Source organism: Anopheles coustani, chromosome 2 (assembly GCF_943734705.1).
Source record: "Anopheles coustani chromosome 2, idAnoCousDA_361_x.2, whole genome shotgun sequence".
Classification (NCBI taxonomy): domain Eukaryota; kingdom Metazoa; phylum Arthropoda; class Insecta; order Diptera; family Culicidae; genus Anopheles; species Anopheles coustani.
This window is the reverse complement of record NC_071289.1, coordinates 20356492-20372340: the sequence shown is the minus strand read 5'-3', so window position 1 is coordinate 20372340 and position 15849 is coordinate 20356492. Positions and strand designations below refer to the sequence as shown.

The 15849-nt window shown below is 47.5% G+C and overlaps 1 protein-coding gene across 1 annotated transcript in view; it reads right to left on the bottom strand.

Annotated features, from left to right (window-relative positions):
* Positions 1–835: 835 nt before the first annotated feature.
* LOC131265947 (uncharacterized) overlaps positions 836–15849 on the bottom strand; it is a 43894-nt gene continuing 28880 nt past the window's right edge. Inside the window, exons 10-28 of the mRNA XM_058268263.1 lie at positions 14325–14473; positions 13969–14253; positions 13599–13886; positions 13438–13524; positions 13283–13348; positions 12940–12984; positions 12283–12324; positions 12110–12199; positions 11950–12029; positions 11733–11881; positions 6831–11493; positions 6569–6693; positions 6391–6503; positions 4867–4988; positions 4638–4788; positions 4348–4535; positions 2893–4003; positions 2369–2490; positions 836–2253 (exon numbers count right to left, since the gene is read on the bottom strand). Coding sequence (XP_058124246.1) covers positions 2094–2253; positions 2369–2490; positions 2893–4003; positions 4348–4535; positions 4638–4788; positions 4867–4988; positions 6391–6503; positions 6569–6693; positions 6831–11493; positions 11733–11881; positions 11950–12029; positions 12110–12199; positions 12283–12324; positions 12940–12984; positions 13283–13348; positions 13438–13524; positions 13599–13886; positions 13969–14253; positions 14325–14473 — 8036 coding nt within the window. The 3' untranslated portion in view covers positions 836–2093. The remainder of the gene's footprint in view (positions 2254–2368; positions 2491–2892; positions 4004–4347; positions 4536–4637; positions 4789–4866; positions 4989–6390; positions 6504–6568; positions 6694–6830; positions 11494–11732; positions 11882–11949; positions 12030–12109; positions 12200–12282; positions 12325–12939; positions 12985–13282; positions 13349–13437; positions 13525–13598; positions 13887–13968; positions 14254–14324; positions 14474–15849) is intronic.

Genomic DNA, 15849 nt, shown 5'->3' with positions numbered 1-15849 from the left:
GGAAACTTCCGCTAAAAGTAATCTGGTTCCTGCGAAATCAATCCGGCTTTTGCTCTGTATATATGTATATATAGGTATATGTAAAAAATACTTTCTCTTCTGTTCGGTGCAATATCTTCAAGGTTCACCTAAGTTAATCCAACCCGAACACCGGGGGTCGGTTCTGTGTGTTCCGGGTTCGTGCGTTGTCCGTGGAATCATTTTAACTCGCAAGTATCTCAGTCATTTAATTCACGCTGCCTTAAGTCGCAGGACAATACGTTGTTCACGTTTTTGTTTCAATAAATATTCATTCGTATTGGGGTTTCCATCGGGACTAAAATTTGCCATAATCGCGTGTTGTCCTTTTTCCTTATTTTTAGGGAGTTTTTGTGCTTTTATCGTTTCATTGCTCTTTGTTTACTGTCCTCTTTTCGTGATGCATTTTGAAGATGCAAATCATGCTTTTTTTTTCTTATGTGGGATCTAATTCAAAATTCCCTTCAAAACACACACACACCCTCTTTTTGTGCCTAAACACAACCACAAAGGGACGTAGAACAGTATGAAATGAGTTCTACATGACTTTGTTTCGTACACTACTTATAATCACGAAATTTTGAGTAACCCTCTCCTGCCGGTTCATATCTCAAACTAGAATAATACTTACCTCGGCCTGTTGTTCAACTCCCTTTCAATCGTTTCCTAAACGAACACTAAACGTCTCCCTACCTTATGGTTCACTTTTGTATTATCTTTTGTTATGGAAAAGAAACTGAAAATCGACTTCTTTCCAGCAAATAGCAATGTCTTACTGCGACTTGCACGGATAAAATAAACACGCACACAAAATGAATCTTGGAAACGCTCCTAGAGTGAGAAATCTTCTATTATTTGTAGGAATCTATTTGTTGTGTGTCATTTGACTTAAATAATAATTCACTTAAAGGTCCCAACCGACCCAACCCATCCCTCGACTCGACACTTTTTAATTATCATGGCGCAAAACATGTCCCACACACTTTGTGATGACGACACTGACGTAAAACCAAAAGAAAAACCTAAACTACTCTATTCTTCTAGTATGTACAATTATTAATTGGGAGGGCGGCGCATTTGAACGTAAAATAAAATGAGTCTCATCCATATTTTCTAAAGTCTTCCCGTACCAACTCTCTCTCTCTCTCTCTCTCTGATTCTTGTCCGTCTTGTTCTAAGCCTATTACTTTCATTTGTCTACAAATACACAAATAACTGCGCTTCGTACATTCCACGGTTCGAATTATTTACCCTATCCTTGGGTTCATATACGATGATTGCTATCGAATTGTTTTTTTTTGTTTTTGTGATGTGCTGTTTCTGTGATTGACAGTAGTATATTATTTATCAGTACGGATCCAACGATCCTGGTTCGAAGGAGGTCTTCGAGGATCCATCCACTAAAACAATATCACCACCGGTAAACAATTTACCAGTGAAATCATACTTTTTTTCTTTTTATATTCAGTTGCCTACAGGTTTGGTTACCTTTTTTCGATGTACCTTCAGTTACTTTCAAAATAATGACCAGTTCCGTAGCCAACACACACTCGAAACACACGCGCCACCTGCTGCTACCTACTCGGTACAGTCTTTTTTCTCTGGTTCAAAATGTCTGTTTCGTTTTTTCTCTTTATCACGTGCGTTAATTGTTTCTCTGTGACTCTCCCGTGCGCTGGCCAACCAAATCAGTGCATATTGTGTATTGTTCGTTTTAATACTAGCGGTTGCTCCGGTTTGCTCGTCGTATCGAACAGTACGTTTGTGAAGGGCTTTTTCCAGCATCCTCAAGCCTAGTCAATAGTCGCCATCGAGCTGCCGACTTCGTACGTGCAGGATTTTTCCAACGGTAAAACGTCCGACGCTATAGAACTGTGAGACTCCGAAGAGCACTGTTCGTTTAAATACTGTTGCGGTGGTGCCATCACCATTGCCGATGATGTTTGTGGTGCTGGAGGAGGTGGTGGTGAAAGGAATATACCACCAGATGTTCCCTCGGCTGGTTTCCCAACCGGATCCGGTCCAACGGATGGTGCGGCTAGTGTGGCAGATGGATTCGGATGCTGCTGATGATATCAGGAGGAGTGTTTATCCGTTAAGTCGGTCCAGCGTTGCTCGAAAAATTTACGCATGCCGTGCCCGGCTATACCGACGGGTGAGTCATCTTCGTTGAAAACTTCACAGTTGTCGAAAATTTGCCGCACGTCTGCGATAAATTCTTCGCGTGATTTATACCTAGAAGCGAAGGAGGGCTCGTTAGCAACCAATTTTTTACCAAAACCAAGGCATGCTATGAGCGGATACCACAGATTTTTACCCATCTGTGCAATCTGGTTGAGAATAGACTTACACCAAATCCTGGAGGCGTTTTTTGATCGTCGAAAGATCCATCGGACATTTGATGACCTTGCGATACGTTGGAAACTGCTTCGTGTTCACCGGTAGCAAGAATGGCCACGAATCTTCATGAAGCTGTGAACGAAACAAGTCGATGCGTTAATATTGGATAACAACGGCCTATAACACTTTAATAATAGAATGCATTTCTTTGATCTTGCCCGAATGCCTTGTAGCGGTTTTTCTGACCGCAAGCTTTTTTAAAGGTATTTGCTTTCTAGCGCAAACTTTTTTCTGAATTTTCATAACATTTTAAAAGTATAAAAGGTAAAACCATCCCAAACCGACTTTTTTGCTTTACACCAAGCTAGCGGAATATGATCAACAAACCAAAAACGCCAAAAAATAGTAAACAAACTTACTAAAAAATAGCTGTTCACAGATTAGAAAATCTTCGAAAATGCCGGTCAAAATCAGCGCTAAAAACATTCGGACCTGGTCAAGTTGATAAGTTCAGAAGGATTCAACGCGATTTACCTCCATTTCCTCCAGGATCGTTTTGCAAACGGCCAACTCTTTGAGCAGCTTTTTCGTTGCCTTCTTCTCCTGTCTGGCGCGTTCCTTCGCTTCGTCCCGTTCTTTCGAACGCTCCTTCCGATGCTCGCTGCTGCCACTGCTGCTGCTACTACTACTGCTACTACTGCTACTACTACTGCTGCTGCTACTGCCCGCTTCCTTTGCCGGAGATGGCCGCGGTTGATATTCCTCCGACGAGTCATCGCCGCCGACGCTGCTGCTGCCGTCGGTACCGGAGACTGCCGAACCACCACTTGTGCCTTGTCGTTCACTATCCAAGTAGCCCACCGATGAGCTTCCACAGGCGACTGCTGCACTGTTGCCGGAGAGACAGTACTCACCGCCAGTCTGCATCGAAGAAGGCGATGCTAACGCAGAGCTAGCTGACGTGGCAGCGGATGCCTCGGCGGGTGTATCGTGCTGTGCTAAGGATAGATTGCCTTCCAAAGACATTTGTTGGCTGCCCAAATTCTCTCCAACACCTGGGTGCGGAGTTTCTACACCAGAGGGTATTACTCCAGCATAACCTTCCATTGAAGTAGCTTGATTTCCCTGTTGGCCACCTTCACCGTGTGGTACCATCTGTTCACCTTCCATGGCAGTGGCCTGTTGAGCATGATGCTGCGCATAAGCGGCATTATATTCCCCAGTAGGTGTTGGGTAATACTGTGGTTGCTGTTGGGTTGCCGGTGCTGGCGGTGGTGGAAGCACCGTACTGTCGACCATGGGCTGCCCGGATTGCTGATAAATTTGTTGATAGTACTGTTGCTGCTGCTGCTGGCTGTACATGGCCGCTATGTTTTGGTCCACTGGTGGCGGTGGTGGAAGTGTTTGCGTGGTCAGCGCAGGCGGTGGAGGTGGAGGCGGATGACACACGGAATAATTCGGTACTACACCACCGACGGATGAGACACTACTGTACGGCTGCTGGTGTGGATGGACTGGTTGTTGTTGGTGGTACGGTGGTGGTACCATTGCTGCCGTTGGCACTCCCTGCATGTGCGGATGTTGCTGTAGATGTTGTGGCGCCGACGATTCTTCATGACTCGTGGACGCTATTGAATGTGCTGGACTGTATTAATTGGGTTCTCTTTAATATCTTCTAAATTGTTCTCTTCTTTACAACAACGATTATGTATTAGATTCCGCGTAGGCACGGATGCAGATGTGAGAAGCAAGCGGGGGATTAATTGCGTCCGACAAACGGCACAGAAACAGTGAAACAGTTACGAAGTGAAATCATAAAGAGAGAATCGAATGGTTCAATGATGTGTAAGTGTTCGTGTTGTTTTAATGCTCATGTTCAATGGTAAGTTTTCATATGTTTTGTTTCGTTCATTTTTTGTTTTTAATTTTGAGAATGAAAGCGCAGTTTTTTTAGATTAGTGCATGCAAGCAGACGACAACAATAGCTACCTTAACGGCGTCGTTGCGATATCCTCGTGGGACGAGTTCAACGACTGGTTTTGCGAGCTGTTCAGCGATGAGTTTAGCATCGACTGCGAGCTATTGTTGGTGGTGCGCTCCTTCGGCTTTCGCTGGGGTTTCTTCTTCGGTGGTGCCTTTGCGACGCAATTCTGGCAGTACCATTTGCCCCGTGGATACTAGACAATAAATAAAGGTAACAAACAATTAATGATACTTGAAGCAAAACCATGTACGAAGCAAGTAGGTGGCTGCTCTACAAATGATGATTCTATTCGTACCTTCAACATGGGTGGGATGTAACAATCCTGATGATATGCTCGGGGGCACAGTTCACAGTAGACCATCTTGCCGAGTGGTGGTGGCCTCAAACCACCACAAACAATACACTTTCGATCGCCGGTAGCTTTGTTTTTACACTCGAAGCAGTACCTGAAGGATAAAACGAATTAAATCAATCGGTTATAAACTTACGAACCATTGGTTTTTGCGAAGCAGTCATTCACTTACCAATCACCATCCGGTATCTTGTCCATGCGGGGCTTGAAGCAGTAGGTGTGATAACCCCGGTCGCAACCGTCGCACAGCAGCAGCTTGTCCTCGGACTCTCCCGATTGACAGAACTGACAATTCTGCAATAGAAGGGAAGATAGTTTGGATTTCGAGATGACTTTCTTCTTCTGTTTGTTGGTCGTTCCCGGTCCCGCTGTCGCTTCCGCCGTAGTTGCCGTCGCCGTCGTCATCGTCGTCGTTGGCGCAATGTTAGTAATAGTAGTGGAAGTGGTAGTAGTAGTAGTAGCATGGTTATTAGAGGTAGCATTGCTTTTCTTGCCCGCTGGCGAACCGTGCTGCTTGTTAGTGGCACCCTGCACTGTACCGTTCTTCTTCTTGCTCGACTTGTTGCCACTATTGGTTGCAGTGTTTTGCTTTTTACCCTGCCGCTGCTGCTACACATGCGCATTTGATTTATTTTTGCAATCAATCGCAGAAGGACACATTGAAAATACACCCGATATGATGATGCCCAGATTGGTCATTCATCCATTCCCAAGATAATACCAAATTTATCATCGGATTGTACACAACATAGCAGAAAAAAGCATTCACAGCAAGTTTATATGTATTCGTATTTATGTGTGTGTGCGCGCGCGTTCGATTGGTTGGATTATAAACCGCATACGGCAAACGATACCGAAAACATCATCACAAAAAAGATACATATTTCACGATGAAAACATCGAATCGAAAAAGAAAGAAAATGATAAAGAAAGAAAAACAACAATCAGTATCAAAGCAAAGTGGGCTGCTGCAAAGTAGCAGGAGATAAGAATGCACATGCAACACTAAAAAACGATACGAAACCAAAGGAAAAACTAATGGAAATTGAAACAAGTACAAAATAGTAGCACGCAACACACGAAACAAAGATGAAAAAAGTGAAAACACAAATCCGATTAAGATAAATGGATGTGCCGTGAGATAACAAACTAATATAAAAGCAGAAAACAATAAACGTAAATATCTGACACTTCAAAAAGAATGTGTGAGCTCTAGGAACAAACAAATTACTAATAAAAAGATCATGCAGCACGCTTCAAGATCGAGGAGTAGAGAGCGAGAGAGAAAGAGAGATAGTGTATTATTTTAATCTAGTCGTAGACTATAAAATGCGATCATCCATCGGGCATCCAGTGCTTCGACGACGACAACGACAACGACGATTTGTGGCCGGTTTGCGGTGGAGGAAAGGCTAGGAAAAATCTATTCAAATAACATCTCCCCCTTAATTTTGCTCTACACAAGGGGTGGTGCAGAATAGATTAAGACGTTTCAACATAAATACGAAACTCATGTTTAGCACGAAAGATACTATGGGACGAAAGAAGCAGACTGATAAAGAGTCTTCTCTTACGAGCACATGGGGAACGCTAACAGTTGGACAGAACTTTACAACAAAACTTAACCGTGATTCAAACAGGAAAACATAAGAAACGTCACACTCCAACTCCAGTGGCTGGGGAGGGATCTACTTACCGCCTTCATGATGCTCTTGTCCCAGGCGACGCACGATTCCAACACGTACAGTGCCATCGAAAGTTGGGCGGTAGTGACGGATCGTTCTACTGCGTCGCGCCATGACAGGAGACCTAGAACGAAAAACAAATTGCATTTCATTCTCTCATGCATTAGTCGTTTCCCATTGCTAACTTACCCTTCGGGAGATTCTCATCCTCGGCGGAACTGTTCGAGCAGTTGGACAGGTTGGACACGTTCGAATTGTTTTGATGGTGCTGCGCCTCTTGTTGCGCAATAACCGCCATCTGCGCCTCGGTGGTGCTGTATATGGGAGACCCAAAGAAGGATATTCACGAGAGTTAAAAACATATCGTAAACAAAAGTGACACAATCACGTGTGCCCACGGGTGCCAACCGGGTATCCCCATCCCACCGTTCACACTTTAGATCATACTCACTTGATTCCCAACGGTGGCTTTAGGTAGCGTCGTTCGATGGCCGCCTCAAGTCCGAGGATGCGTTCGCGTAGCATCTCAATCGTGACGTCTTCCGGGGCACCATTCTCACTGTCACCTTCGCGCTGCGGCATCTGCCAGCCTTTCACCTGCATCGAGGCGCTCGCCACCTTGTCCTCCATCGCTTCGATCTGATCGAGTAGCGCTACCTCGACACGGCGTGCGATCGATGGGTTCCAGGCGTTCCACGCTTCCGGTTCGATGTAACCGCTCGGTGGGGGTGGGGCGCGTGGATGCGAAACGTGGTGCGGCGTCGAAAGGTTGACACTTTCCGCCAGTGACTCGAGCAAACTTTGACGCAGCAGTCGTTCTCGAACCCCGCGTGGATTGAGTGCTTTGATTAGCTCGTTCAGCTCCTCGATGTCGTTGATTTTCCACCAACCGTAGCGGAACTCCCGTGGCACCACTTTCGGGTCCGTCTTGCGTGGTGCTCCGTGTATCTTGATGTCCTCCAGTTGTTTTTCTTCTTCCGGTGTCATCTGGAGCGGTTGAAACTGATCGCACTGCACGTACGCGGTTAGGTTCGAGAGCGTCAGCGTCATGTACGCTGGCAGCGAGAAGTGACCGTACTCTTCCGGGTCGGCCGGCTCCTCCGCCAGTTCCGCACGCAACCGAATCTGGTTCGGATGGTTTGTGCTGTACGAATATTCGATCGTTTCACGCTTGAATGCTGGCTTCATGTCGGACAGCTGCAGCGGTTCCGGGCGAGACTTTTTTGCGATCACCTCGTGCATCTCGTCATCGTCCAGCCCGGATAGCGAGAGGATCGACTCGTTGGGAAAGTGAATTTCGACACCCTTCTCAAGCGGAACGCTGAAGAATTGAATGTTGTTCCCAATGTCCCATCGGTTGCCTTGAATTTGACAGATTTCACGACACGTAATGTTGGTGAAAATTTGACGCGCCATCGATGCCGGAGTGCTGCCGTTAATCGTCGGAAGTGGACATTCGGTACTCGACAGTGGTAGCTCCTTGTCCACAATCGAAAACCAACGGTTCAGTAGCTGATCGCTAAATTCCTTCTCCTGCTTGGTGTCCGTATTGCGCAGATACAGGTAGCTTCCGGGCATGATAGGTGCTGGGATGGATGGTACTCCCGCATTGCTATCCTCGTCCTTCACCTCGATCATCTCTACATCGCTACCGTACGAAATCACGGACGACGTTGTCGTCTTCGGTGGCTTACGATCAACACCTCCACCACCGTTGCTTTCGCTTCCAACGTTCGGTTTACAATCGGCACCGTTCGTGCGACATCCCGACCCGGGCGGTACGATCTCCTCATCGTCGTCCATTTCCTGCAGCTGACACTCGACCAGCTCACCCGGATCGCGCAGCTCCACCACACCATTCTCCACCAATTTTGGCTTCATATCACAGTTCATGCTGCTGCTGCTGCTGCTTCCACCGTCCGCCCCTGTCCGCGGGCCAGCTTCCGTTAGGTCGGAAGCCTTGCCTCCAGAACCTTCCATACGATCGCCACTGTCCGTGTCGTCGTCGGGGATCGTGATCGTTGGCGTTTCCTCCTGCACCATCGTCACATCGTCATCATCGTCGTCTTGTTGAGGCTTCGGTTGAGACTGTGGTTGTCCCCCGGGGGACACATTCACACCACCGATCTGGTTGTTAACCTCGACCGTCTTCGTTTGATCGTGATCGTTCCCCTTCTGCACGAGGATCGCCGTCGGGATCGAATCCTCGATGTCCATAAGCTGATCGTCTGGTTTTCTAGGAAGGGGAGTGGCGTTCTGTGGAACCGATTCCATCTGTGGGCGGGATGAAGCATCACCGCCGTGTCCGAGCGATGATTGATGATTTTCCAACCGATTTTCATCGATCGATTTTTGTTGCTCAGATTCAACCGATTCCGACACGGGTGGGTTTTCTACTAATCCCGCTCGTGCCTGATCTTCCGCGACACTACCCGTTGGTGCACCCTCACTACCACCACCACCCTCTGTCAGTACCACTTCCGGCTCGTCGATAATCTTACAATCGTCCGACTGAGAATCCGCCGTACGACCATCCTCCAGTGCGGGCCCATTACTGTAGCTAGTTCTCGAGCAATCGTCCTCATCTTCCTCTCCTTCTTCGCCCTCGTCGTCACCGTCGTCTTCGTCAGCAGCACCACCGCCATCATTGTAACCCGTCGTCTCATGGCCTCCGAACGTTCCACCCTCCGAGGTGGTTCTCGGCTTCTTTTTCTTCTTCTTCAACTTCTTCAACGATACCGAAGAGCAGCGTTTCCGCTTACGATCATCCACTGTGCTCTCCTCTGTACCGGTACCTTCTTCTTCCTTTTTCACACCTTGCCCATCACCTTCCTCCTGCTTACAGTTGGTTCCGGGTTTTACATCGGGATCCTGCTTCACCTGCTGCTCACTGCTTGTGTCCGCTTTGATGGCCGGAGCGTACTTTGGCACGTAATCTGGACGGCTTTGTACCTCCTCGAGCGCATTCTCGTAACGGTACATATCGGGCTGGGTCGATTCCATCGCTTCCACGTAGATACCGCCACACTTGCCGAGGTTCCAGTACCGCCGCCAGTAGCGATCCTGCCCGAAACACTTTACCCGTAGCTGATTGAGCGCATTCTCCAGCTGTTGTTTGTTCTGGAAGGATGTTTCCAGTATTTTGTCGTACTTTCGCTGAGCTTCCTCCGCCGTCAGGTGTGCGTCTTCGTCCTCTTCCAGCTGTGTTCCTTCACTCTCCAGGTCACTGTTGTCCTCATCCGCACGGTCACCGCACGTCGCATGATCGTTAATCATCGACTTCGAGAGCAAGTCCAACTCGGAGGCGGACGAATTGTTGGCGTGCAGTGGTGTCACTCCTGGTTGGCCCACCTGACCCGGTTGCGGTTGCTCACCACTGCCCGTTAGATCACAAGTGGGAATTAGAGGTTTCAGGTTCGCCTCACCATTAGTCCCATCCACTTGCTGATGGAGCTGATGATGGTCTCCCATTTTGACTGGGCTTTCCTCCGGGGTCGAGGGTACAGAAATGGTCGGTATTTCCGTCGTAGCTGCTGCAGGATGTTGATGGTGATATGCTCCACCCAGCGCCGATATATCCATCCCTGGAGGAGGAATTTCACCCGGTTCCAGCTGCATCATCGGTTTATGTTGCTGCACCATTGGAGGGAAATTTGTATGTGGTGACGTTACCGGTGCCACTGATGATTGGTTCTCATTCGTGGTATGTGAATGATTGTTGTGATTTTCTTGTGGCACAATACTCGCCATACCGGTGCCATTCTCGTCCGTTTGAATCGACGGGCTTTCCCCAATACTTTCGATACCGTTCATCGGTTCCGGATGCTGGTTGTTGTCTGCCGGTGGTAAGGCCGATTCTGTTGTAGCCGCTAAAGGATGATCCGCTTCGTTCATTGCCGAAACGACAGCATTGGTCATTGCCTGCTGCTCCTCATCTTCCGCCGAAGGTGGAATTGTGTTGGGGCAAGAGTCTTCCGTGACGGTGCACGTAACAGGCATTGGAACAATCTCAACCACATCATTATCATCATCATCATCATCGTCGTCATCGTCGTCAGTCTTATTTCCATCCTCATTAGCTTCTGAAGGACCCCTGGTACTAACTTCTCCATCGGTTTTGTTTACAATTTCACCTTCCTCAAGCTCTCCAGAACGACTTCCCTCTAAGGTTGGAGGTTGCACCACCGGTGCATCACCCGTCTCATCCGGCAATTCATTACTACCTTCGACAGAAGGGCCATTTTCGACAACAACTCCACCTTCTCCTCCCCTTTCTTCACCGTTTATCGCATTGCCACCCTCCGAGTCTGTCGCTTTTGGATCTCCACTCGTAGACGCGTCTTCTTGTTGCTCCGAGGTTGCCGACGTTGCCGCCGCAGCTGCAGCCGCTGCCGATGCAGCAGCCATTGCTGCTGCTGCTTCCTCCGCTCGCTTCGCCTCTTCCGCCGCTTTCATCGAAAGTGACTTCTCTAGTGCGGCCTGTTGTGCTTTCTCGTACTGCTCCAACCGTTGCTTGCGGGCTACCAGCATCTTATACTTGCGAATCTTGTTGTCCAACAGGTAGCGCTCCTTCTTCAGTTGTGCCTGTGCCTCTAGGCTGCTATCGATCTGCTTGCAAACGGCCTTGTTCATCAGCAAATCGTTGCACAGCATCGCCAGGATTTCCGTCTTGGTCGTTGGGTTGAGCGCCACGAACGGTTTGTCCTTCAGCAACTCCGACAGCTTGTAGCGCGCGTTTTCGGCAAGTAGCTCGTAGAACTGGGAGTTTTTCGTGCTACACATCTTGAAGTCTTCATCATTGACTAAGTGATGTTTGGAAGGTGCGTCCCGGTCTCGTTCGAGGTTGATGCCGGACTGAAGCTTCACCTCACCCGTAGCGACGGCGTATAGATAGATGCGCAGTATTTCCGACACGTTCGTGTGCGTGATGTCCGCTTGCCGAAGTGTTTGGCCAAGCAGTGTCGTGTGACGGCCGGGGTTCGGAATGCCGGGGTCTTCGATGGCGCACACCAGAAGGTGTGTCATCACTGACAGCAACTCTTCCTCCGCGTCGATCGCATTTTCCGACGTGAGCGCTAGGTGGAGTGATTGCAGATTGGGCAGTGATTCCATGTCTAAAAGTAAACAATTCAATACCGGTTAGTTATGGGTCGTTTATCATATAGGATTTTTCATTTTGCACAAAAAAAGAAACGGAACTTAAGAAGAACATTCTTTGCGAACATCGTTCGAGTGTATTTTGAAATTTCTTTCCCAACAACTTAAGCACGTCATATTGACGAAAGAAAATCAAAACACAAACCAAAAGCAAAAGCTCCTACTGCTCCGTTCCTTTTTTTACCTGTTGACTCACCGAAACCAAGTGTTTCGCCAAAGTTGTGCAAAAATTCGAACACCATCAGCAGATCGGCGTACCCGGTGCCGGTCAGCTTCAGGCCAGGGATACGCGAGAAACCAGGAAGCTCCGTTTGATCGACGATCTCCGAATCTTCTTGTGGTTTTCTGTGGAAGAGAGGAAAACAAGGCTCACGGTCACGGTCTGACACTTGATGGACACTGCCGAAACGTACCTCAACTCAGCCAATATGTTTGTGTCACGCTTGCGCATCACCAGTTTCTTCTCCCGTTGAATTAACTTGTCCAATATCACCTGCAACGAAATTGGTTGAAATACGATCGTACCGTTGAGGAACTGACAAAAAAAATGGCATTCTCCCTGGATCATCTTACCTGATGCTTCTTCTTTTCCTTCTCTTCGAACTTGCGTCTCAGTTCCAACTGCTTAATCAGTGCCATATGCTGCCTTCTTCTTTCACGTTCCTAAAGAGACATTGAAGAAATTGGAAAAAAAATATTCCAATAAGAAGGAAATGCATAAAACAAACTTTTCTATCTAAACTTACCATTTCCATTGCGTACATTAGTTCCTTCTGCTTGGCCAGTTCCTTAAAAAAGGAAGGAAAACATTATTTTACCGGTTTTTGTTATCCGTTTGGCCGGAAAACCACAACCAATTTGAATGAAATTTTAACATAACACGTTTTAGAGGAAACAAGGGGATGTGCAGTACAGAAACTCCTATTCTAAGACGGTTAATTCCTAATGCGTTTACCAGTGTAAGTAAAATGGAGTAAAAGAAAAGTACAGGGGAAAATGCACAGATTGTTAAAGGACACATGGGAAAGAAAACAAGCAAATAATTATCGTCATACCGATGTACAAAACAATACTAGAAAAGCAAATAAACCATGGATTAAGGAACAGATTGAACCAAAACCTTATACCTCTACCACGACATAAGGGGCGACGAGCACGCGGAATATTGATCATGGACAGAGATAATAGTACAGACGATATCGGTGACAGTGGGGGTCTATTCTATTTTGGCAAGGATTCCGTGTATTTTACCAAGCACGATTCAATTGACTTCTAATGAAAGATGGCTATCATACACACACACACGACGAACACAACAGACACAAAACACACAACGTAGGGATCGGGGGAGGAAAGTGGAATTCGACTAGAAGACGACTGTGACTGGCCTAAGGCTTGTGTACCTGTTCCTTTTGCAGTAGGGCCTGCTGCCGTTTCTGTTCTTTTTCCTGCCGTATTCGAACGAAGTAGTGTATTTCAATCCAATTCAGTTCAGGTGTTTTGTATTTTGTTGTTTTGAAGCAAACGAGATATTTTGTTTTTAAACCACCACGAGGTTATTTCCCGGAGCAAAAAGAGTGTGTTAAACCATAGTGATAAGAAATGAAAGAAGAAATCAAAAATTAACGAATTAGATCCTTTAACTTAGAGATACCATGAAATAGTCTACGATAGAATTCTGTTTTCCCTCGTCTGAAAAATATATATATAGTAAAGCGAAAGAGTTACAAAGGAAAGAGCGTGTACCTGAGCCTTCCGTGCGGCTTCCTCTGCCTTCTGACGAGCTAGTTCTTCCTCGCGCTTCTTTTTCGCCTGCAATGAAACGAATAACAAATAAAAAACAATTAGTGTCCCCACGCACAAGATCAGCGATATCGCACGAACGTTTGTTTCAAACATACCTCGAGAGCTTGCTGATTTTTCAGCTCCCGTTCCTTGCGCTGCTGCTCCAAGCGTTCATTTCTTTCAGCTTCCTTGGCTTGTCTTGCCTGAAAAAAGAAACGTACAAAAACCATTAGCCAACGATTCCTGCCGTTATTTATCATTCTTCCTCCCCTATTACCTTCTCTTTGTTCTTGTTCATCTCCTCCTTGGCGAGCTTTTTCGCGTCCCGGAGGGCTTGCTGCTGCTTGGCTATTTCGATCCGCTGTTCAACGCCAAGCGCGGCATGTCGGGTGAACATCTTTAGCTCCTCCAACCGACGGCCAACCTCCACGTCGGTCATCTTGATGAACTCCCCGTCGGTGGCGTACGGGGGCGGGGCAGGCTGTAGGAACGTGCCGACGATCGCTTTCGCCGAGAAGCTGAAGTTGTCCCGGTTCAGGTCTTTCGGTTTGAACTGATCCAGGTACTGTGGAAAACGAGGAAAGCATTAGCATTAGTGATCCTTACGAAAGACAAACAACATTAATGTGTCTCGGGTCAACACTTACCAACTGAATCTGATTCATTCCCTTCATCTTGTTAACACTCTGCGGTGGATAGTAGAACACATCGCCCTTAATGTGACCGTTCTTCGTTAGCCCACGGATAACCGTCTCCCGCCGCCAACCCTTCTCCAGCGGCACCCGGAGGTCCTTCACGTTGATGTGTTCCTCGCCCTCCGACTCGGACATTCCGCTCTCGGAGATGCTCTCCGTATCGGTGTTCGTGTTCGAGGTGCTATTGTCCATCGATTGGTTTCGACTCGCTTCGATCATGGCCTGGCGAAGTTTTTCCTGCGCGAAATAGTGATTTTCTTGGTCAGACAACGAACACTTCAAAAATTGGCTCGCCAAAGGAAACTTACAATTTCCGCTTCCTGCGTGAGAAGCTGCTGAGCAGTGAGAGGCTTCGAACCGACGGCTCGACTTTGCGCCAACAGCGAGGCAACCGTGTTCTTCTTCGGTTTCGAAACCCCACGGCCTAGGTTACGTGGACGACCTTCCTTGAACTGAGCTGTATGTGGGAGAGAGAAAAGAAAAGGTAAAATAACATTTAGTGGCGTGCTTCCTTAAAATGCTATTATTAAACAATTCTATCAACAAAGCGACACACAATCGTGTAAGCATTAGTTCACGAAGTATAGGTGCATTTTTAATCCTTCGCATTGTACATCTGATGGTATTTTTTTCTCGGGGAGATTGTTAAACTTGTTATGCATAACTACGTTTCTATCTATCAAGCAGGATTCGGTAGCATTTGCAATGATTTGGTCAAAGTGTATCGAACAACAATCGTGTTTCGATTCCCTTCTCCGTTCAAGCTCGTAAGCTTATGCTAAATTTCAATTGCTTTGTCACATTATCGTGCAATGCGGTGGCAAAGGACTCAGTTTCGCGAGAAAAAAGGATAATAATCACTGCTTCAACAACCACTTCCCAACCACTAAACTCTTGATTCGGTTTTTCTGAAGGATTGGGTAAAACTTTGGTAGTGAAAGGGATATTTGGAAGGCAAGGCAAGGCAGGCAGGATGGCAAGCTGGCAGGCAGACGGGCATGACAGAGGGAAGCAAAAGTGTTGACTCGCGAAGAAAACGAAAACAATCAAGAAGTAAAAACAACGGGCAATACTAACAACCACCGGTGAGCGACGAGTAGTCGTACTCCTCGTAGTTGGAGATTTTCAAGAGCTCCGACAGTGAGCTGTTGAAGCCGAGCTGGGCCGCCATCAGCTGATGATTGGCCGCATTGGCGGCGGAGCTGCTTGTGCTACTGCTGCTACTGACACCGGTGTTGCCGGTGCCGGTGCCGCCACCGCCGCCGCCGCTGCTGCTGCTACTAGTGGTGATGGTATTGACCGGGCTGGTGATGCTCGTCCCGACCGAAGCCATCAGCAGCGAGTTCAGGGTGCTGGTGCTCGCCCCCGTCGAGACCGGGGAGGCCGCGGCGTAGGCGGCGGCGGCCGACGCAAGGCTCATGCCGTCCAGACCGCTGAGGGAACCCGCCGTATTGGCGCCGACAGCACCGAGGGCAGCGGCAGCACCGGCTGGGGTCATCAGCGATGAGGCCGCAGCTGCCGCCGCTGCTGCAGCCGCCGCGGCCGCATTGCGACGGTTCTTGCCTTCCGCTTTTCGACGGGCTAAAAGTTGGGATTGCACAAGGCATGACAAGTAGGTGATTTGATTGCCGATAATAAAATGTATCAAAGAATGGAAGAAACAAAGGCGCAGATGCAAAAAAGACAATATATAACAACACGAGTGACACAAGAAGAGCAAAGATTTATAATTTCTCCTCGTAAAACAGTAAATTTACTGCAAATAACTTATGGCAATTTCTTCTAATATTAAAACAGTGCCTGAAAGATTTATACTCTTTTTTTGCTTGGGTT